The 22,621-nt window shown below is 32.4% G+C and overlaps 2 protein-coding genes across 6 annotated transcripts in view; one reads left to right on the top strand and one right to left on the bottom strand.

Moving 5' to 3' along the window:
- Nucleotides 1–11,414: 11,414 nt before the first annotated feature.
- LOC115878125 (large neutral amino acids transporter small subunit 2) overlaps nucleotides 11,415–22,621 on the bottom strand; it is a 113,300-nt gene continuing 102,093 nt past the window's right edge. For all 5 annotated transcript variants that reach the window (XM_030894495.1, XM_030894494.1, XM_030894498.1 and 2 more), the window contains exon 5: nucleotides 11,415–12,772. In XM_030894495.1, the coding sequence (XP_030750355.1) occupies nucleotides 12,374–12,772 (399 nt within the window). In that variant the 3' untranslated portion in view covers nucleotides 11,415–12,373. The remainder of the gene's footprint in view (nucleotides 12,773–22,621) is intronic.
- Nucleotides 12,791–21,169, top strand: LOC115878124. Its single transcript, XM_030894493.1, has 3 exons — nucleotides 12,791–18,427; nucleotides 18,621–20,483; nucleotides 20,569–21,169. Exons 1-3 carry the CDS (start codon nucleotides 15,580–15,582, stop codon nucleotides 20,679–20,681), a joined length of 4,824 nt encoding a protein of 1,607 aa, XP_030750353.1. The 5' UTR covers nucleotides 12,791–15,579; the 3' UTR covers nucleotides 20,682–21,169.

The raw sequence follows: 22,621 nt of genomic DNA, 5'->3' as shown, positions 1-22,621 counted from the left end.
ATGGATCCATTAGGATTTGTGGTGATTACAAAATTACTCTTAATCCTGTTTTATTAATTAATTTATAAATATCCTTTGCCTCGTATTGATGAATTATTTGCTAAATTACAAGGTGGAATTGAATTTTCAAAAATTGATCTTTCTTAGGCATATCAGCAAATTGAATTAGATGACGAATCAAAAAAAAAAGAACAATAATAATTAATACTCATAAAGGATTATTTGTGTATAACCGGTTGCCTTTTGGTGTTGCCAGTGCACCGGCAATGTTTCAGAGTATAATGGAGCAATTATTGGCAGGCTTGGATGGGATTGTTTGCTTTTTGGATGACATTTTAATTACAGGAAAAAACAGGGTTTCTCATTTAGAAATAGTTGAATTAGTTCTTGATAGGTTACAAAGAAGTGATCTTACAGTAGCATTAGACAAATGCGAACTTTTTAAGTCAGTACATGTATGTACAGGGTGTCCCACTAAGAATAGCTCTCGGCTGTATCTCGGAAATTATTAGCCGTAGGGCTTACGGAAAAAAATATTTATGACTAAAGAGGCTATGGGAAATTGCTGGAAATTATTTTCAAGTTTGTAGAACGACCGCTAGGGGGCGCAACTGCAACAAAAAATAAGAAAATGGAGTTTTTACACAATTTTGCCTAGATAAGGTGTACTATAAGTAACAGCTTCATAATCTTCAGTAAATTTTGAATATTTTTTGTTAGAACCATTTTCCCCTATCTACCAAAATAAAGTGGTGGGAGAAGGTTAGATCTGTTTTTATTTGAATATTAATAACTCAGGACTGAATGATCGGAATCCAACAAGCGAGGGCTCGTTTAAAAGAGCGTTTCTTACTCTATATTTTACCATATAAACAATAATAATAAGATTTTGAACGTAGACGCTAGGGGGCGTTTTCTTACAATTTAACAAACATTGCGCGTTTTTTCAAAAAAATTAAATGCAATAGTATATGTAATTTTAGCTGTTAGTAAAGAGTAGTAAAAGCTTAAAAAGTCAGCGAAAACCGCATCTTGATATTTTCTTTCAAACCGAAGATATTAGCAAAATTATAATAAATACCAAAAAATAAGCCCTTAATTACCTTACTTTTACAACACGGTATCAGTAGCCCTCTTGATTAAGCCCATTCTAACCTAAAAATAAGATAGACACAGTTAGTTTATTTTAAAATCGACGATATACCAGAATATCATAATATCAGATGTATTAATATCTAATAATTAAGATATTAATAATAGTGAACAAGAAAAAGTCATGGTAGGTTTTGGAAAAAAGTTGCTTTTGATATAATAGTATAAACGTCAAATTGTTATTAGATCAACATTTTGATAGTCTTAGCAGCGTTTTTATCTTTTGATTGCTTTTTCAAAATGCCAACAACTTCAACTACTTCAAATAATAAAGGCATTTTGAAAAAGCAATTAAAAGATAAAAAAACCCTGCTAAGTCTATCAAAATGTTGATCTAATAACAATTTGACGTTTATACTATTACGCGAAAAGCAACTTTTTTCCAAAGCCTACCATGACTTCACAGAATCATCGTTTCGTGTTCACTATTATTAATATAATAATATAAATAATAATTATTAGATATTAATACATCTGGTATTATGGTATTCTGGTATTTCGTCGATTTTAAAATAAACTAACTGTTTCTATCTTATTTTTTTGTTAGAATGGGCCTAATCAAGAGGGCTACTGGTACTGTATTGTAAAAATAAGGTAATTCAGGGCTATTTTTTGGTATTTACTATAATTTTGTTAATATTTTCGGTTTGAAAGAAGATATTCAAGATGCGGTTTTCGCTGACTTTTTAAGCTTTTACTACTCTTTACTACCAGCTAAAATAACACATACTATCGTATTTAATTTTTTTGAAAAAACGCGCTATGTTTATTAAATTGTAAGAAAGCGCCCCCTAGCGTCTACGTTTAAAACCTTATTATAATTATTTTTATGGTATAATATAGAGAAAGAAACGCTCTTTTAAACGAACCCTCGTTTGTTGGATTCTGATCATCCAGTCCGGAGTTATTAACATTTAAATAAAGATAGATCTAACCTTCCCCCACAAATTTTTTTTCCGTAAGCCCTACTGCTAAGACTTTCCGAGATACAGCCGAGAGCTATTCTTAGTGGGACACCCGGTACATGCCAGTACAATATGGAGTTAAAACAAATAAAGATAAAGTTAAAGCGATTGTCGAAGCTCCAATATTTCAAAATATAACACAACTTAGGTCATTTTTGGGCTTCATTAATTTTTACAATAAAGTTATGCCTAATGCTGCCTCAGTACTTCAACCTTTGTACAATTTGATTAAGAAAAACATGCAGTTTAATTGGTCCGAAGAATGTGCTAGGGCATGTAATAAAGTTAAAATAAATTACAGTAGCTCCCGTATTGGAGCATTATAATCCAGAATTATCAGTAAAATGGATAGTTGATAGCTCTAAACTCTTTTTATGGTGTTGGTGCCATGATTTCACATATAATTAATAGTTTTGCATCCTTAACTTTGTCAAGTTGTCAGCAAAAATATTCTCAAGTTGAAAAAGAGGCGTTAGCCATTATTTTTGGTGTAAAAAGTTTTTCAATATCTTTATGGTAGGAAATCCACTATTAAAACCGATGCCAAGTGTCTAGTAATTTTAGTTGGCAATAAAAAAGTTGGTTTCCTCAACTTGTCACTAACAGATTGCAACGTTGGGCTTTAATACTTTCAAATTTTGTTTTTGATTAGAGTATGTTGAATCAAGGAATAATACTGCTGATTATTTATTATTATAGGTTCTTGAGTTCCGCTTTAAGTTGGTTTTCACTTGAAAAGCAGAACGGTTCTGGTCCAGTTAGTGGAGTGTTCGCTCCTTTTCTAGCTAGATCGTTTGCTTTTTCATTGCCTTCTACCCCTTGGTGAGTTGGCATCCAGAGTACGAGGACCTTATGGTAACTAATAGCTGTGTTTTTGTAACAAATTTTCAAAACTAAAAGAAGTACTTATTTGCATAAAATAACAAGTGATAAAGTCTACGATTTGCTAAGTAATATTCCGTCGGACGTATCGGATTCTGATGATGCAGTATTTGACATCACTTTGACACCGGAGGAACGAGACAAGTTTTTGGGTGAGCAGACGATATGCATGCTGATAATCATGCCTTCGACAGTGAAGATGAGCTACTTTTGTTCGCGAAAATAAATTATAATGGACCACCATCAAATCAATGAAACTCAACAACTACCTTTTTTAGAAAACGTTGGACCAAATGTTCCTTATAACTTATAGATTCTTTTTGCATTCATTCACAAGTTTATTGAATACATTTGTAAAACTTGGAAAATAAGTTTGTTATAATAATGCTTTTATTTATTCACTATTCTAATAAAGAATATGCATCCCTTCGAAAACTCTCTATTTATTTATCTAGTAATGCTAAAACACTCTATATGAAAGTCGGTTAGAGAAAATAGTATGATTCATTGGCAAGCGATGTAAATATTTGTAATCATGTAAAATTGTGATGTAAAAGGAGGCTTAGCTTGCCGGGGGCGGGTCAGTAGTAGACAAACCGGCCGGCTGTGTAGTGTTGTGTTTTGTCACAGAGCTGGCATTTGGGGGTTGCGAGTCTTTTGACTATAAAAGTTGCATGTACTGTAAGGCAACGAAGAAAACCTCTTGTGATGTCTTGCCTTCGACGTTGGTCTTGAGAGTTTGAGGTCTCCCTTGTCTTCTCGATTGACACGATGCGGCGTTGGGGTAGTGGGATGCGAATCTGTTTAGCGGCAGATTTGCGTCCGGAGGAAGCCCCTATACTATTTCAGGTGGCACTAGCTAGTTGTTGGAGATTATTAACCAATAGATCAATAGATCCGAATAATATTTGAATTAGATAGAAGATATGGAACGGGATACATTGAATAGAATGTCAGTGGCTAGGGGGCGGAGTACCCCCGGGTGAGTCTTACTATTTAACTATAAATTTTATCGAGATCAGTAAATGTTTGTTTTGTTATTTTCATGTACAATGAGAGAGTACAATGACCAACTAAATGGATATTTGAGGTGGATTTGCATTGTGAGACCCGGTTGAGTAAGCCCCAGATATAAGCGATTTTACACATTTGTTTTCCAAACAAATTTATACGCAGTACAAAGTAACCACAAAAATTCCTAGAATAACAGAGGAAATAAAGTGTATTTTGGGTATAAATGTTTTGATTGGAGTAAAAAAACTGCCTAGTTGTACAGATTTTATTTTATTACATGCCAATAAGAATCCCTTAATCTCTGATTTAAGCCAGTAGGCTTAAGAAAAACAAATTTAAGCTGTCTTCAAAGGCCCGGGGATTCGATATTTGTATAGAAAAGACAGGTAGCAATCTTATTATTAAACAAATAAATAAAAGAAATGTTTAGTCAATATTTTTTATTAATAAATACATTATATACATAAAATGTATTCTAAATTGCTATAAAAATTACTAATACTAATAGAGGAATTAAAATTATTAAATTCGTCTTTTTATTTTATAACGTAAAACGTAGTAACATTAAATTTTCATATTTTTATTTTTTTTATTCTGACAAAATTAAGCAATTTTCAATTTTATAAATAAACAGGTAAAAAATATAAATAAATACAGAACATTTCTGACTATTCGAGATGTTTTACTTTAATTCTATTTGTTATAATTTATGTTTGTATCTAAGCTAATCAAAAGGTATTTTTCCTAGCATAAAATTATGGTCTTAATTACTTAGTAATTTATATTTTATCTACAAAAATAAATTATTTTTATAAATAAGCAAAATATACAGGACAGAAACAAATAAATCTAAACACTAGTTTGAGGATGACTTAGATTTGGCGGCCTCTATATAGGAAAAGACGCCTTTGAGCTACATTGAGCAAAACTATTATTCTATTAGAATACAAATAAGTTAATTTAATAATAAGGTTCGGTTTCTTACGCTCTATAAGTATCAGAATCAACAAAGTGTCACTTACATTATTCAATATATTAACTTGAAATATAATGGAAGGCACTGTAGTAAATATTTTTTTTTATTTAAATGCATCATGTAATTCAGTATAATTCAGAGCAGTGCTTTTTGGGTTTAGGTCTTTATATGCTATAAAATACATTGATATGATTGCCTTTATAATAAACAATTTATACAGGGTGCAAAAAACATGTGCCATTGATTGAAAAAAAAAACATGTGCCAACAATTGAAATTTTGAGGGTAAAAGTTATTATAAATACGATACATCCTAATGCTAAAAAAGTGTCGACATATTCACCAGGGACGTGCATATGGGTTATCACTGGAATATTTTTCTAAAAAAAGCATGTACGCCACTGACTTTTTTTTCTCTAATTAGTGAAATAGTGTAAGCAGTTTAATGCCGATTAAAAGTTGCCTCTTAATATTTTCCGATTTCGACCTCCTTTATGAGATAAATGCAATTTTATTAATTTGCCTTGATCCAAGTCTAATAGCAACCTTCAAAAAAATTTAATATCATTAACTTGCGAAAGTTTTAAATAAGCACTCATTGATTCCTCATCAAAAAATATGAAAAAAAGTTCCTATAAACATGGGTATGGAAATGCATAGTTTTAGAGCTACAGGATGTTAAAACTTTTTAAAATTAGGTTTTTTGTAGGTAATTATTTTAATTACCATTTTTTTATCTGAAATTACTATAGGTTGGACTAATAGTAAAAATAACTAATAGTAATAATATTTAATAATAAATTAAGTATTATTAATTAATATATAATTTATTAATGTTATTTTTATTGTAATTTTATTAATTGTTATTAATAAAATTGCGTTTATCTCATCAAGGAAGCCGAATTCGGCAAAATATCAAGAGATAACTTTTCATTGGCATTAAACGGCCTACATAACTGTGATATTAAAAGAAAAAAATCAGTAGCGCACATGTTTTTTTGAAAAATATTCCAGTGATAACCCATATGCACGTCCCTGATGAATTTATCGACACTTTTTTAGCATTAAAATATGTAGCACTTATAGCAATTTTTACCGTCAAAATGTCATTCTAGTCGCTAAAAGTACTTGGAAGAAAATTATAATAAATCGAAAAATTATTAAGAATTTAACACCCTGTAGCTACGAAACAAAGCAGAATCGGACTTATGTTGATATGAAAAATAAATCTTATTTTTACGTGCGAAATCTCCCCACGAGAGGTGGCACATGTTTTTTGAAACACCCTGTATAAAATCAGTTAAGTCTCCAGCTATGTTGATGTCACTTAGTGTTCAGTCTAATTATACCGAGCAAAAAAGCATCGACTTTCAATTAGTACAGGAAGAATGATATTAAGAGTCTCTTGAAATATTGAAATTTAATTATGACTTAAGAATTATCACGCTGTTTTTACATATACGTAATTACAACAAATACTCTAATTTATTTTTCATTATGTTGCATTTATAGAAAAAATACATTACGATTCATTAACATAAAAATGTTAAATTTGTATAATTTAGCACATTACTGACTCATAATTTATCCGTTTCTATAATGATTTATCTAAATATAAAACGTATAAAACTTCAAATATAAAAAAACTATTCTATGCCATACGAGGGTGGTCTTTCAAATTTTGCATATAGAAACATAGTAGTTGCCTGACATATACAGGGTGTCCCAGGCTGAGCGTGCATTAGAAGTTTCTAGAGAACTACAACATCTAGCTCGGAGATTATTTGCACATCATAGTTACAATCAGATATATCGATTAAAAATATTTTCAATATGGCGGCACTTCCGGAAATACCAAAAGTTGACAGCAGCTTCCTTATTTTAAATGGGTGCTCCCATTTTTTATTACATACTTAAATTCTCTCTAAAATGTTGTGAACTTTGATATCAAACACTCTATATCTAACATTGACCGTTTTTGAGAAAAAAAATATTTAAAATTTTTGAACGTAAAAAACTGCCTGTCAAAAATATGTGTATAGCTTAAACGTCAAATTTAGTGATTACCACAGCCACTGTGCCATAAAGAAAAAACATGTGGCTATCTATTTCAAAAATTAAATTGTTCCAATATCATATAATAATGGCCGCAGTTATCATAGAATTGAGCGTTTAAAAAATTATCATGAATCATTTTTTTCAAATGGAAATCCACTTTTTTTATTTCACTAGTGAAAAGGCTTTTCAATTCGTCACTTTTTGACTATACATGTTCCTATACCTAAAATAAATCGTTTTTAAGTTATTTCAGATTTAAGGTACATTCAAAAAAAATTGCCATAATATAGAAACAGAAATCTGCGTGATCGGCTACTTGAAGAAATAGTTACAATTTTAGGTATTTCTAGTAAGTATTTTTTCACAGTCTGGGTAAATATATGAGAGCTTTCGCCGGACGCGACGCTCGACGCTCTCAGCCTGAATGTACCTTTAGTTTTAAAGCATATATTTTCCTTGATTTTAACTAGTAGCTTACGACTTTAAACGTCAAGTGAGGTAAAACAATAGATCTGGCCATGTCATATTGTGACGCTTTGTTCAAAAAGCAGCATCATTTTCGAGCCAACTTTGCCCTGTTTTTTTTTCGATCATAAGGAATATTATTAATAATATCAATTATTAGATATCACTAAAGAGTGAAAATACGAGATATATTTTTATAAATATACTTTTTAAATTCTTAAGCAGGCAGTATTTATAATATAGGATATTTCTACAGATAGAGACATAGAGATATAGAAAATTTCTGACATATGGAAATAAATTGTCTGACCGTTTGACACTTAATGTCAAACGAAGCTAGATAAAATCAAGAAAAATATACGTTTTTAATTAAATCTGAAATAACTTAAAAACGATTTATTTTAAGTATAGGAACATGTATAGTTAAAAAGTAACGAATTTAAAACCCTTTCATTAGTGAAATAAAAAAAAGTGGGTTTCCATTTGAAAAAAATAATTTGTGATTGCTCAATTCCATGACAGCTACCGCCATTATTATATTGACATTTGAACAATTTAATTCTTAAAATAGATAGCCACATGACTTCTGTTTGTGTCACAGTGGCTGTGGTAATCACTAGCGATGGGAACTATCGAATGAATTAGACTATCGAATGTTTAATGAATGAATGATTTCAACTATCGAATGGTTTTATTCGAATAAAATCATTCATTCATTTGTATACTAAAGCATATGTGACAACCTCGCCGTGCAACTAAATGGTTATCGTTGAGCCACGACTATCGAATGCTTTTGATAAATGAAAAATGAAATTTAGTATTCGTTTGATTTTTGTATGCGTCAGTGCATTATTAGTTCTTCCAAATTTTTATAACTTCGCCGTATAAATACTGTGCTATTTTTGCGTTTATTAAAATAGTTAAAATATTAAAATAATAGTTATTTTTTAATTTTATATATTGACGATTGTGTGCATTTTATATGATATATGGTCTATTTTTTAATGGGAAATTTTGAGAAGTAACAATTTTTAAGAGAGATGAGATGAACTTACAATTAATTTTAAAAATACATATTTGTATTTTAGATGTTTTAATAATATGAATTAGTTGAACTTAATAATCATATTTAAGTAATGTGGTTAAGTAAATGGGGGGTTATCGAACTCAAACTATGGTGTGAGAAAATTAAAATGAAAGTTTTACACGTGCCAATTTAAAAAAAGAAGTTAACGATGTTTGTATTTTGTTTATGCTAATTCTCTCTTCATTTATTTTTTAAAGTAAATGCCAGTAAAAGTAAATATAATTTTTAAACAGTAATATAAAGCACCTAATATAAATAATTTTGATTTCTAATTTTTTATTTATATTTTTCTTCCATTACATTGTATGCTTAGAAAATTAATAAATGTTTATATTTCATGATTTTAAAATTTGTTGTTAATATAACAAATTAGTTCTGTAATTATTATTATTATTTAATAAACCAAAGTTGCCCCCCAAAAAATTTAGAGACTATATTATTTTTAAATAGGATCTAATATAAATAATTTTGACATCTAATTTGTTGTTTATATTTTGCTACTACTTAAAAAAAATATTTATATTAAATGATTTCAAATTTTGTTGTTAATAGGTATAACAAATTATGACTGTTATTATTATTTATTAAACCAGTCTTTGCTTAAAAACATTAAAAATAATTTTCCTACATCCAAAATAACAAGTATTATTGCAGTGTAACAACAGAATATTAATAAAAAAATGCAAAATATATAGACATACTATCCCTAACTAACTAAAGCCAAACAATAATATTCTTTGCTAATATCAACTAATACCAAAATATGGCAACAGCGCCCTTCATAATGTATTTTCTGTATAAATACCAGCACCTCAATAAAAAAAATAATGTGTCCTTATTTATATCTGACTCCGCAAAAAATCAAAGACGCCGGCTTCTTTCATAGCATTGCCACCGACCGCTGTCGGGTTTCTCGGAAAGAAACCTACGTCGCCGTGCGACAACTAAAATTCAGTTAATATTTTATTATAATGGATCATGACGAATAAATGAATTTCATAAATGAATGAATTTTATAAATGAATGGTTTTTGCTGCCGAATTACTGAATACAATATTTCAAGGCAGATGACGGATCTATTCGATAATTTTTATTCGAATAGTTTTCAACGAATGTTTTCTTACTAACTATCGAATTATTCGAATGAATTGCAACTATCGAATGTTTCGATAGTATTCATTCGATACTTCCCACTACTAGTAATCACTAAATTTGACTTTTAGGCTATACAAATTTTTTTGACAGGTAGTTTTTTTCGTCCAAAAATTTTAAATATTTTTTTCTCAAAAACGATTACGATGTTAGGTATAGAGTGTTTAACATCAAAATTATGGTATTTCCGGAAGTGACGCCATAGTGAAAATATTTTTAATCGATAAATCTAGTTGTAAAACAATGATATGCAAAAAATCTCCGATCTAGATATTGTGGTTCTATAGAAACTTCTAATGCACGCTCAGCCAGGGACACCCTGTATATCAAACGTCAAAATTAACTGTCATCTTTAGTTAAGGCTAAAATTTTAAACCGCTTCGTTTAAAGCTGGACCTAAACTGAATTTTTGAAGTTTACGAATCAGTCGAAAAATGGAATTAAGTCGAGAAAATTTTCACGCAATAATATGTTGTCTTATCAAGAATGCCATGCCGAGTTGGTTTCTGGTTTCGTAGTACCACATCAATCGACAATTACAACAAAAAACACTTTTACCTAGTGAGGGAATTGTGACATCAACAACTAACAGTACTGTTTCTAAATTTCTAAAGCGACAAAACACCCAAAATATACAGGGTGATCCGAACTGTATTCCAGAAACTTCGGCAGCATATTCTGCAGATAAAAATAAGTTCGTATAAATGTATGTCCTAAATCGCTAAGGTTCGGAGATACAGGGTGTAGAAGTTAAATTTTTATTTCGAATTTTTACAAATAATTTCTGAATTAACGTCAATATTTGGATGACAATAATTGGTGTCTGGGAGTTTTTTGACATGAGAAATTTGATTTTGATGTCAATATGACTTCTATTTGTAGGGAGCGCCACCTACATGTGTTTTGAAGAGTAATAACTTTTCATTCGACCTGTATCGATTATTGAGTGAAGTGAAAACATACATATTTCCGTGATTTTTTACGTTAAAAGTATCTCTTGGTAAAAATCGCTACGAGCAACCGTTCTCAAGATATTTGGAATGGAAATAGTCATCATTGACAAAAAATAAATACCGGGTGCGTCTCAAAAGTGGCTCACCCCTATAACTTTTCCATTTTTTTCAGATAAAAAAACAAGATTTGGTGTGTTAGTTGTTAGTATATGATATAAATTAGAATTAATTGACGGTATTCAATAGTTTTTGCTCACTTCCTATTTCACCGGAATTGACGACAATGAATTTTCAACGGTACCCTCGGTATTTTGTTACTTTATTCGATAGAAAATGACACTCTGAATAAAATGACATATTATATGTTAACTTTTGACATTTTCGAATATGGTTTATTTGAAATTGCAACACGCGATTCATAACGTCAATTTGACTCGAAATACCAAATGTGTGATCCCAAATTATTCGTAAAAAATGCTTTTTCCAAATATGCTAATGAGCCACCCTCGTTCTATTTGAAAAAATTGATATATATGATCAAAAATACGATTTGGGCATCTTTTAACCGGCCAGTACAAGACACTAAAAACATTAGACGATCAAAGAAATTTTTCATTTAAGCGAGAATGTCAAAAGTTGACATATGATAATGTCATTCTATTCAGAATGTCATTCTCTATCAAACAAAGGAAAAAAATACTGAGGGTGCCATTTAAAAACCAAAAGTTGTAGTTATTTCCGGTGAAAAAAGAAGTGACTGAAAATAATTGAATACGTTAATCAATCCTAATTTATGACACTAACATACCTAAACTCCTTTTTTATCTGAAAAAATAAAATTTATAGGGGTGAGCCACTTTCGAGACGGTAAGTTAACCCGGTATGTTGAGTAGATAGTCATTTCACTGAAATTACAAATTTGGGCACTTTTTATTTTTTTAAATTAATCATAAATTTTTCTTCGCAAAAATGACGATAAAACAGTTTCTGTTGAACTTTTGATACAAAATCATTTCAAATTTATGATTGCAGTCTAAACTATTTTGTCAACATATATAATTTATGTCAATGATGACCGGTATTGATAATTTCAGTTCCAAATATCTCGGGAACCATTACACGTAGCGATTTTTATAAAGAGACCTTTTTTACGTAAAAAACGTCGTAAATGTATATTTTTTTACTCAGTAGTTTTATACAGGGACAGACGAAAAATTATTATTCTTCAAACCAGTTAAAAATATGTAGATGGCGCCGTCTACAAGTAGGGGTCATATTGACATCAAAATCAAATTTCTCATATCAAAAAACTCCCAGACACCAATTTTCATCCATATATTGACGTTACTTAAGAAATTATTTGGAAAAAAATCAAAATAATGAAATTTCTACACCCTGTATCTCCGAAACTAAGCATTTTAGGATACATTGGCCCATACTGTATAATAAAATAAACTTAAGTCTTCACAAACAAATTATAATATTTTTAAAATTGAAAATATGTTCAAATATAAAATTTATTTCGTCCAAACGTCTATTCTTTAAGTCATATTGTAAAACAATCACTTTTAATATAAGCGTCATTCTCGTTTTCATCGCACAATCTTACCCTGCATTAATAAAAAAATCTAAAAAATAATTCCCTACAATAGATCTTCACGATTCAAACATCACAGTTCTTTATCGGATACTTGTTCGGGCACGCACATGAACAACTTCGCACACCAATTGTTAAAATTATCGAAAAAGTCCTGCAACCACCTGGGTTTGTGTTTCCATCCGATTGTTATGTAATACACAGGTATGCCCAGTATAACAAATGCCAGTCCAACGCCTACCTCAACCGGACTGGCGTAACACGGAAATATCACTAAGAAGGTACATATGACGAAGAAAATGCACGGCAAGGTCATATTGACTTTGATTGGTCGGTTGGCGTCGGGTCTCGTGTAACGCATGTAAAGCAGGCCTAATACGCTGATGGTTATAAAAAGGGCTTCGACAAACTGAACGTAGTTTATGAGGACGTAGACGTCAGCGACCAGCAGTTGGGCTAAGGTGATGATACACTGAAATAAGAAAAACAAATAGTAGTAGATAATAAAAAATAGCACTGAAATAATAAACTAATCAAAACGAATTAGGGATCACTTTTATGTGTATCTGTATTTATTATGTTTATTAATGTATCCCGTTTGTTTATAGCAGCGTATCATCATAACAATTTGGCCTTTTTTCATGCATAAATTGATACAGAAACGAAATTCTTTCCAGCCATGAAAAAATAGCCATAGAGGCGCATAAATTACATAAAATAAGTTTCTTATTTAGTGGGATTTTGCTTCCTTGATAGTCAAAACTGGTGTTAAATATGGAAAATTTTAATGTTTTGGGGAGACCAAACGGTGTTAGGCGTTTAAATCTTGAAGAAGTCATCAGAGCCATAACTTGTAGGAGGTTCGGTCGCAACGATACGTGTCGCAGCTTTTGCATGTTACACAATTGGTCATTTCTAGACTATAGAATTGACACAGTGAATATGGTTTTGTCGTCCACAGACCATATCTTCAAGGAATAAAGCGGACACGAGGTGGGAAGATCGGTATCATGATCAAGCCGCCCTTCGTGAAAGAACACTTACCGTAGAAACCAACAAAATCTTCTTACTATCGCCAGAGGAACGCGAATTTCAACCCAGATTGCAAGAAATAGGCTGCATGAAGTTAACATTCGAAGGCAAGCAGCTGTGTCTTTCGTAAAGAATTGGCTCATGATGCCTGCAGAAATAACTCATCCCATATTATTCTCCATACCTATTCCATATTATTCTCCACTTTTTTCACAAAGTTCATGTTTTTCTATATTCTTTTGTAACTTCATAATTAGTTTTGTTATCTAGCCTTTTACAGGAAACTCATTTAAATAATACTACTAGCTATTTAATTCTAAAATTTGGGTTGGTTAGGTTTGGGGTTTTGTATGGGAAATTAAAAAAGGTATTTTATATAATCCGAACTGACTGTATTATTTGCTCACCAAACCTAAAAGATTTTAAGATGCTACTGTCAAACATAAATACGGTAATATTAGGTTACTTTGAATAAAACAATGAAGTCAGACCATGTGCGGTTCAAGTACCACAACATAAAATGGTCGGAAGCCCGGGTTCTCCACAAGGAACATCAATGGAAAAAGTTTATATTTAAAGAAGCCGTATTAACATCATCTTAATCATCTCTCCTGTATCTTTAAAAACATGATTATTGAAGAATATCAAAACCGTTGCCGGCTTACTGGAACTGTGCGTCGGCAACCTATCCAGTGGGAAGAGTTATCACATGCCTTGAAATTAGTAAATCGACTAGAATGGTAGTGTGACTAGCACACCGCTTCAATCATCTTTTAGATTGAAATTCTAAATTCCAAGTAGTCATTTAAAGCTCAGTCGAATTGCTGTCAATTAGTAAAAAATCCGACTGATGATGATATGATATCGCGTAGTTTAATAATGTATACTCTAGCCCAGGGTTTCTTAAAGTGCGGTCCATAGCATACGTATGTATAAGGAGCCCGCGGTCCGCATTACTCCAGTTAACTGTAAACATATTTATTAAGAAAAGAAATAGTGTAGGGCGGCGAACATCCCTAGGCTCGGTTTGAAAAGTCCGGCACTTTACCTAAACTTGGATTCACCCCGACGCAAAAACCATGTCTTGAGGCATCGTACAAGGTTGCATACCGTATTGCTCAGCAAAAGAAGCCACACACTATCGCGAAAACATTAGTGAAACTCTGCGCACTGGATATTGTGGAACTTGTCTGTGGTAAGGATAAAAAAAACAAAGTTGAAGCTGTTCTCTTATCAAACGATGTTATTCGTTCTAGAATTGCTGAATATTGTCAAATGTTTTACAAGTTGTTGAATGAATTGCTTCCCCGTTTCCATTCAGCATTCAAATGGATGAAAGTACCGATGTGTCACATTGTAGCCAACTCTTGGTATTTGTCCGTTACGTACAACAAGGCACACGTAGTATTAAAGAAGAGTCTTTTTTGCAATTCACTTTTGGAGACTACAAAAGCTGGACTGGAAGACTAGACTTGGTAGTATCTGCACCGATGGAGCTCCCGCAATGCTTGGTGATACGTCTGGTTTCGCGGCTTTGCTTAAGAAAGAGATTCCTCAAGTCATAATAACTCATTGTGTCTTACATCGACATGCCTTGGCTTCACGAACTTTACCTACTAGTCCAAGATCCCAGAGCTCCCAGACGTCACTTATTTTCTGATGGACAAAATATATACGAGTGAGTAGTGGTGGGGTGTGCTATGATCATATGACTAGTTGCTACCTTGGCCAGACGGCCCTTTTTCAGGTAGCAATTAATCAAGGTACATAGAAATACTGCTCACTTCACTTAAATTCTGATAGCTGATTTTAACATATATTTCACACAATATCGTTAAAAATCAGGATTCATTACTCCCAGACACATGCGGTCGGCGGTTTTACCTTACAGACGCTTCAAAGCTATTAAAAAAATTAATTAAGGTCACTTATTTTCTGATGCTTGATTTTTATATATGTTATTCAAACAACTATTTTAAAACGTTTTGCAAACGGACAGACCGATCCAAGGGGCCAAACATTCACCAGACCCAATTTTCATGTCGCTGAGAGTAGGGGCACGGGCATTATCCGTGCGCATAAGTGCGAGTGAGACAGACATGAGTGTCATTGCTTCTCTCCTTCTATTCGGTTTACTCTTACCCACTAGTTAATGTATCGCGTCTGTTGAGTGCGTCAGCTGTGTTGTGATTTAAGTAGCAATTCGTATAAAAAAATACAAATATTTGCAGTGTTTGAAAAAATATAATGGCTAATTTGTTAAATTGTGTATTTTGCAATAATTGTGATGAAAATTTAATATTATTTACGGAAGAGACATTAAAAAAGTGTCGAGTGATTTTACAGCATAGAAAGGAACATAACCTAAAATTTAAAGACGTTGTTTTGCCGGGTGAACTATTTGAAAGTGGTTATCACAGAAACTGTTACAAATCGTTTACAGGGTTAAATAAAAAGTACTATTTACCAAAAAATACGGCAACCGAGAAAGCTAATTCAACAGAAAAGTTATTAAGCATTGCAGAAAATTTATCCACTGATATCTCAACGACAGTTGAATTAGATACACAATGTATTCAGCCAGAAGCATCTACGTCTCAACATTTTAATCCAGCAGCAGCTGTTATACCTGACACTACTACAATACCTAGCCCATCTGTCTTACCTGAGTTGGTCGAACCGGATTTTCCAAGATTAGAAGAATATATTGATCATCCTGAAAATATTGATTCACTTTCTGACAGTAATACTGCAGTTGATATCGATGTAAATAATTCTCCAAATAATCTTACTTGTATATATTGTGATCAAAAAACTAAAAAGCACAAGTCTAAACGATTGCCTCTAATTACGTCAGATAAAAATGTATTTCTATCTAAAGCTAAAAATCAATATGAAAATCATACAGAATTCTTGGAAAAAATTGTAAATTATCCACATTCTAAAATACACTATCACAATATCTGTCAATTAAATTTTTCTTATGAAACTTCATCAAACAAAAAAACTACTACAACTCATTGGCATAGTCTTCGTGAACAACACCGAGCAGCTTTTCATGAAATATGTTCTTTTATTGAAGAAAATATAATTCAAAAAGGACGGTGTTACTTCCTGAGTTATATTTGTCGATGTTATATCGGATTATTAGATGAAAGTGATGAAAATAATGATGTCGGAATTAGAGGGGATTTTAAAGCACACATTTTGGAATCAAAAATTAAGAAAAAATATGGTAAAGAGATAAAAATTTTTATTATTCAGAATAAAAAATTAGTCGCGCCGAAAAATGTAGTGGCTATTGATGAGCAAACACTCGAAAGTCTAAAAGATGAAGATATTTTACTTAAAGCTGCTCTATTATTGAGAAAATCTGTTTTACAAGCTGAAAAAAAAAAGTTACCTCATAACTTAACAATACAACATTTGCAGGACGGAGAAATATCTGTGCCACAAGATCTACTGGACTTTTATTCTACTTTGATAGCCGGTAATAATCGAAGACGTAAAAATAATCAAAAGTGTATCCGTCAAGTCAAGTCATATTGTGAAGATGTCGTCTATAGCATTTACAATGGAAAAATAAAAACATCAAAGCATATTATGCTCGGAATGGCTTTAAAAAGTCTAACAAGTAGCCGCAAAATTATTGATATAATACATAGATATGGGCATTGTATCAGTTATCCTGGAGTGGAAGAGCTCGAAACAGAAGCAACATATACATCAGTTGAAAAATCAAGTGTATGTCCTGAAACAATTAAAAAATCACCAGATCTCTGCACCGGTCTTGCTTTCGATAATTTTGATCGTTTCGTGGAGACAAAGACTGGTAAAGATACATTGCACGATACAGTTGGTATTATTTACCAGAATATTGATATGAACACCCCAGATGAACCGCAATTAATAAATATCACCGATGCTCATACCGAAGTATCTATCAACTCGCAAAAAAGGAGACGGAGAACTTTTGATGCTATTTCTATGGAAATTAGTGAAGAACCATTGGTTAAAAAAATGAAGATAACAGATCTAGAAGCGTCAGCTTGTGAAGATACAGAACCTATAAATTTACCACTGTACAAAACGATCGATACGCTGTGGATGTTTAGCCATGCTCTCCAGTTACCGAATGTTCCAATGTGGGTTGGATTTAATTCTTTTCTAGTTGACAATAATAGCCCACAACAAATAGTTTCATATCTAACTCCAATAAATCAATCGCCTACTAACAAATCAGTAGTTTTGGAGACTATGAAACAGAGTCAACAAATTTGTGAAGAAGTGAAGCAGTCATCCATCCAAGTTACTTATGATCTTGCGATTGCAAAAATAGCCTTACAAATTCAAGCTAGCCACAAACCAGATCTTGATAATTTATTCATACATTTGGGGCCATTCCATATAATGATGGCTTACTTCAAAACTATAGGAAAATTTATTATGCATTGTGGCTTAACAAACGTCATGGTACAGAGTAATTTATTAGCATCCGGCTCTGTAAATGGATTTCTGGAGGGAAAACATTTCAATAGGTGTAAAAGGCTTCACCCTTTGATGGCTGTAGGTTTGGAAATTTTACATTTTAAATCGTTTTTGGAGAGTAATAATATTACTATCAGTGATCAAATTATCCAAGAAATCACACGACTAAGAACGTCTTCAATATCTTCACTTACAATTGAGGATGACGAGCTTAATGCATTATTACAGAATTATGATATTTATAAGCAAAAAACCCTCAATGGCGAGTTTGGTAAAACTCCACAGTTTTATTTAATCTATATAAATCTTGTTCATCATTATTTAACCTTGTCAAGAAGCATACGTTGTGGAGATTTTGAATTATTTAAGTTTGTACTGCCAAAAATTACTAACTTATTTTTCATATGCAATCAACAGAATTATGCTCGTTGGACAGTTAAATACAGTAATAATTTGTTAAAAGTTGCCGAAACTCATCCTGACTTGTATGAACAGTTCAAAAATGGTTTTTTTTGCATTCAAAGAACTAGTAAGCCTTTTTCTAAGCAACCGATTGACTTAGTCCTGGAACAAACCATTAATGCAGATGCAGCCAGGAGACTCACAGGTAATGAACATTAATGATTAATAAAAATTAAAAGGAAAATTGAAAAAATATATATATAAAGATTAATGAATATACATGTCAAAAAAGTTAATAAAATTAAAAAAAAATAAACAAAAATGTCAGAATATATGAAAATAAATGAATATGTCAAAAAAAATTGAATATACAAAAACCGTAAATTTATATTTTTCAGGAATAATCCAATTCACCAATTCCATATCAGCACGCCAACGATGGGCTCGCAGTCATGATATACGATCAACAATAATTAGTTCTGTTTATAAAGATCTAGACTTACAACAAATACAAGATGTTACAGCCGAGGTGTCTAATCATAATATGAAGAATGATACCAAACAATTACAAAAATTTATCGACGAATTCGATCGATTCATCAATCCGTTTAGTCCTGAAGTACCACAAGATCTTTTGCTTAATATTTCATCTGGAAAAGCAGCCTCAGAGGTCGTAGAAAAATTTCTTCTCAATGTTGAGAAGAATGGAGACATAAGACGTCAAACATTCATCGCAGAATGTAAAAACGATGAATATAGGTTCGAAAAGAGCATAAAAAAAGTGCCACTGGAAAACTTTTCTTTAGATTATGCTAAGAAAACAACAACAACTAAGGTAGGTGGTAAAGTGCTAGAAGTACGTACTCAAAGAGATCTGTTTGGGCGGATGCTTGGAATATCGATTGATCACAAAGTCGATATAGCCAAAATTTTATCATACCCCATAACGCCAGTGCCATTATCCATGTGTCATTTCGACGGTGGCATCTGTAAAACCCAAAAGTCGGTTCTGATGAAATCATTGGAAAAAGGCGTACAACACAACCTACCTTCTCACATTGATATTTTGATAATTGATGGTTTCTTTCTGCTCTATACTATGAATAATGTGCCTAAAACTTTTGGAAATATCGCAAAAAAATTACTACAAATGGTGACACAGTTGAAAGCCACGAGATATGATGTCATATTTGATCAGTATTTTTCCCCTTCCATTAAAGATTATGAAAGATCTCGCCGATATGAATCATCACTACTGGAATTCAACATTACTGGGCCAGATCAAGTTCGTCCATCAAATTTCACGAAAGAGTTAAAAAATATCCACTTCAAACAGGCTCTCGTTGATTTCTTCATATTGCACTGGACTAGTGAGGAGATGATTCCATTCATTGGTAATAATCAAGTTTACATTAATTTTCGACAATGTCACTCTTTCACCGTGAGTAATAATAAAGTTATGTCTGAAATCAATGAAGATTTATCGTGTCCCCAGCATGAGGAAGCTGATACAAAGATTGTTTATCATGTTTGCAACACTGATGCTCGAGCTAATTTTGTGATACGATGTTCAGATACGGATATTGCAGCGATAATGCTAGGAAATATGCATCATTTAAAAAATGATGATTCACACGTGTGGATATTAACCGGCACTGGTAACAATCAGCGATATGTTGATATTAGCAGTATCTACAAACAGTTAGGACCGTCGTTATGTCGAAGTCTACCAGGATTCCATGCTATTACTGGATGCGATTATAATCCCGCATTTTTCAAAAAGGGAAAACAAAGGCCGTTTAGTATTCTTAAAAAAAATAAAGAATACCAACAAGCATTTCTCACCTTTGGCACGTTGAATTTGATCGATGATGTAGACGAAGAAGAACGTGTATTCAATATAGTACAAAGATTTATATGTGATGTTTATAACGTACCAGGAGTAATGGATGTAAATGCTGCCAGACTTCAGCTGTTTATTAATACATATATGGTATGTGATGTTAATGAAAAATTTATGCAAAAAAATATGAAAAACTTCGATGCTACTAACTTACCACCTTGTAAAAGCGAACTTCGGCAACAGTTTCGACGAGCTAACTATATTGCTAGTGTTTGGAACAATGCTAGTGCAAAAATGATTAATATTTTCAATCCCGAAAATTTTGGCTGGACATTAGAAGATGATAAATATCATTTTCATTGGTTTGATGGAGATCAATTGCCGGATTTTGTCAGTCAGTCCTTGGAGGAAGAATTAGGTAATTTATTTTAGCTTCTCATAATTTTGATGTCTCTTTAGTTTTCCAAATCTTAATTGGTTGGTTTGTTTTTACTTTTTTACAGCGAAAACGCCCGAGGAAAATACTGATGAACAAGATGATGATTTAGATATTCAATATCAAGATAGGATCGATGATGAATTACCTGACTTCAACGACGATGACAATGAAGATTAGAAGCCAGTCGAATATTTACAAATCAATCTTACAAACTTATGTAAAAAAATATTTGTCGATTTTTGATAGTTTTTTAAGGTTCGTTACAAATAAATAATTATTTGAAAAGGTTGCTGTTATTTAATTAAATTATTAATACTTTGTAAACCTTTTGATATTTACTTTAAAAATTTAAAATTAACTTACTTAAAAAAATTTAAATTAATAAAACAGTTTGTAAGGTACAATTGTATAATTATTGCGGTCAGATGAGCACTTTTCTCAAAGTTAATCTTTGATTATTTACGTGATTTTCAAATAGAAGGAGAGAAGCAATGACACTCATGTCTGTCTCACTCGCACTTATGCGCACGGATAATGCCCGTGCCCCTACTCTCAGCGACATGAAAATTGGGTCTGGTGAATGTTTGGCCCCTTGGATCGGTCTGTCCGTTTGCAAAACGTTTTAAAATAGTTGTTTGAATAACATATATAAAAATCAAGCATCAGAAAATAAGTGACCTTAATTAATATTTTTTTAATAGCTTTGAAGCGTCTGTAAGGTAAAACGGCCGACCGCATGTGTCTGGGAGTAATGAATCCTGATTTTTAACGATATTGTGTGAAATATATGTTAAAATCAGCTATCAGAATTTAAGTGAAGTGAGCAGTATTTCTATGTACCTTGATTAATTGCTACCTGAAAAAGGGCCGTCTGGCCAAGGTAGCAACTAGTCATATGATCATAGCACACCCCACCACTACTCACTCGTATATATTTTGTCCATCAGAAAATAAGTGACGTCTGGGAGCTCTGGGATCTTCCTCTATACATTTCTAAAGGAAGTTATGTCTAGATGTGTCAAAATAATTAACTTCATCAGAGCAAGAGCCTTAAACCACCGCCTGTTTAAAAGACTTGGGTTACAGTTGAGGGTTGGAACCTTTGGTGTTACACACCAAAATAAAGACACTAAATCACCACAATACACCAAAACACTTTTACTTTTACACTGGACGCGCGTTTCGCTAACCATGTTAGCATCATCAGCAGATAATTATAAACTGAGAGTTTATAATGTGGTAAAGCAATACTTCATGTTCTGACCTGTACTTCATGTTCTGACCTTATAAACTGAGAGTTTATAATCATCTGCTGATGATGCTAACATGGTTAGCGAAACGCGCGTCCAGTGTAAAAGTAAAAGCGTTTTGGTGTATTGTGGTGATTTAGTGCTTTGTAACGTTTTTAGTTCGTTACATGTCTTTTTTACATATAATATATGATGTCCGGCCTATCATCACCGGATTCCCTCTCGTTCAGGCCGGATAGATTATTTGACGCGTCATTTTTACGTTCCCTGGTCGCCAACCCTGTGATCGTTCGACACAACCCTGTTACTATTCTGTGAAGGCGCGCGCTGTCAACATCGCTTCTGTCAACTCTCCGTGCTTAACCTCACTTTGTTTTGACGCTCTGTTTTATCCCAGCTTTTAGAAATGGTGATTATTTAAATCTTGCTGTATAATCTGAATCAGCTGCTATTTCAAAGCAACAGGTAAAGATGAGATATTATCCTTTTAGATTCGATATTATTATTGAATATTTTAGGGTAGAGTTACGGATGTCCCAACTTGTATTTGTATTTGGCTGGCACGTTGGCGTCCCTTTGCTTTTTGTCCTCCAGAATGTCATTTGGAAGAAAGGACAGATTGTTTATTATTTCTTGAGCCCTCGGAAGTATTTCGAGGTAGGTTCATTTTGTTTATTAGACGGTGTTTGATTTTAAACAAGAGTTTCGTGTTCTTAGGGTCTTACGGACGGACATTGTCTTACGGACAAGTGTCCAAGGTATGGACTATTTTTCAAGGTCCTAGTAGTGTTCTCCTGTGCCACTATCTTATGGACGGATGTCCCATGGACAAGTGTCCCCAGTAGGATTAATTTGTCTTACACATAG

Source organism: Sitophilus oryzae, unplaced genomic scaffold (assembly GCF_002938485.1).
Source record: "Sitophilus oryzae breed Bouriz unplaced genomic scaffold, Soryzae_2.0 scaffold_1500_pilon_pilon, whole genome shotgun sequence".
Classification (NCBI taxonomy): domain Eukaryota; kingdom Metazoa; phylum Arthropoda; class Insecta; order Coleoptera; family Curculionidae; genus Sitophilus; species Sitophilus oryzae.
This window is presented reverse-complemented; position numbering and strand designations above follow the sequence as displayed.

Excerpts from the sequence above, each read along its gene's own strand:
- LOC115878124 (XM_030894493.1), top strand. The coding sequence starts at position 15,580 with ATGGCTAATTTGTTAAATTGTGTATTTTGCAATAATTGTGATGAAAAT. Across the intron at positions 18,428-18,620 it reads TGCAGCCAGGAGACTCACAG|GAATAATCCAATTCACCAAT; the intron begins GTAATGAACATT and ends TATATTTTTCAG. Across the intron at positions 20,484-20,568 it reads GTCCTTGGAGGAAGAATTAG|CGAAAACGCCCGAGGAAAAT; the intron begins GTAATTTATTTT and ends ACTTTTTTACAG.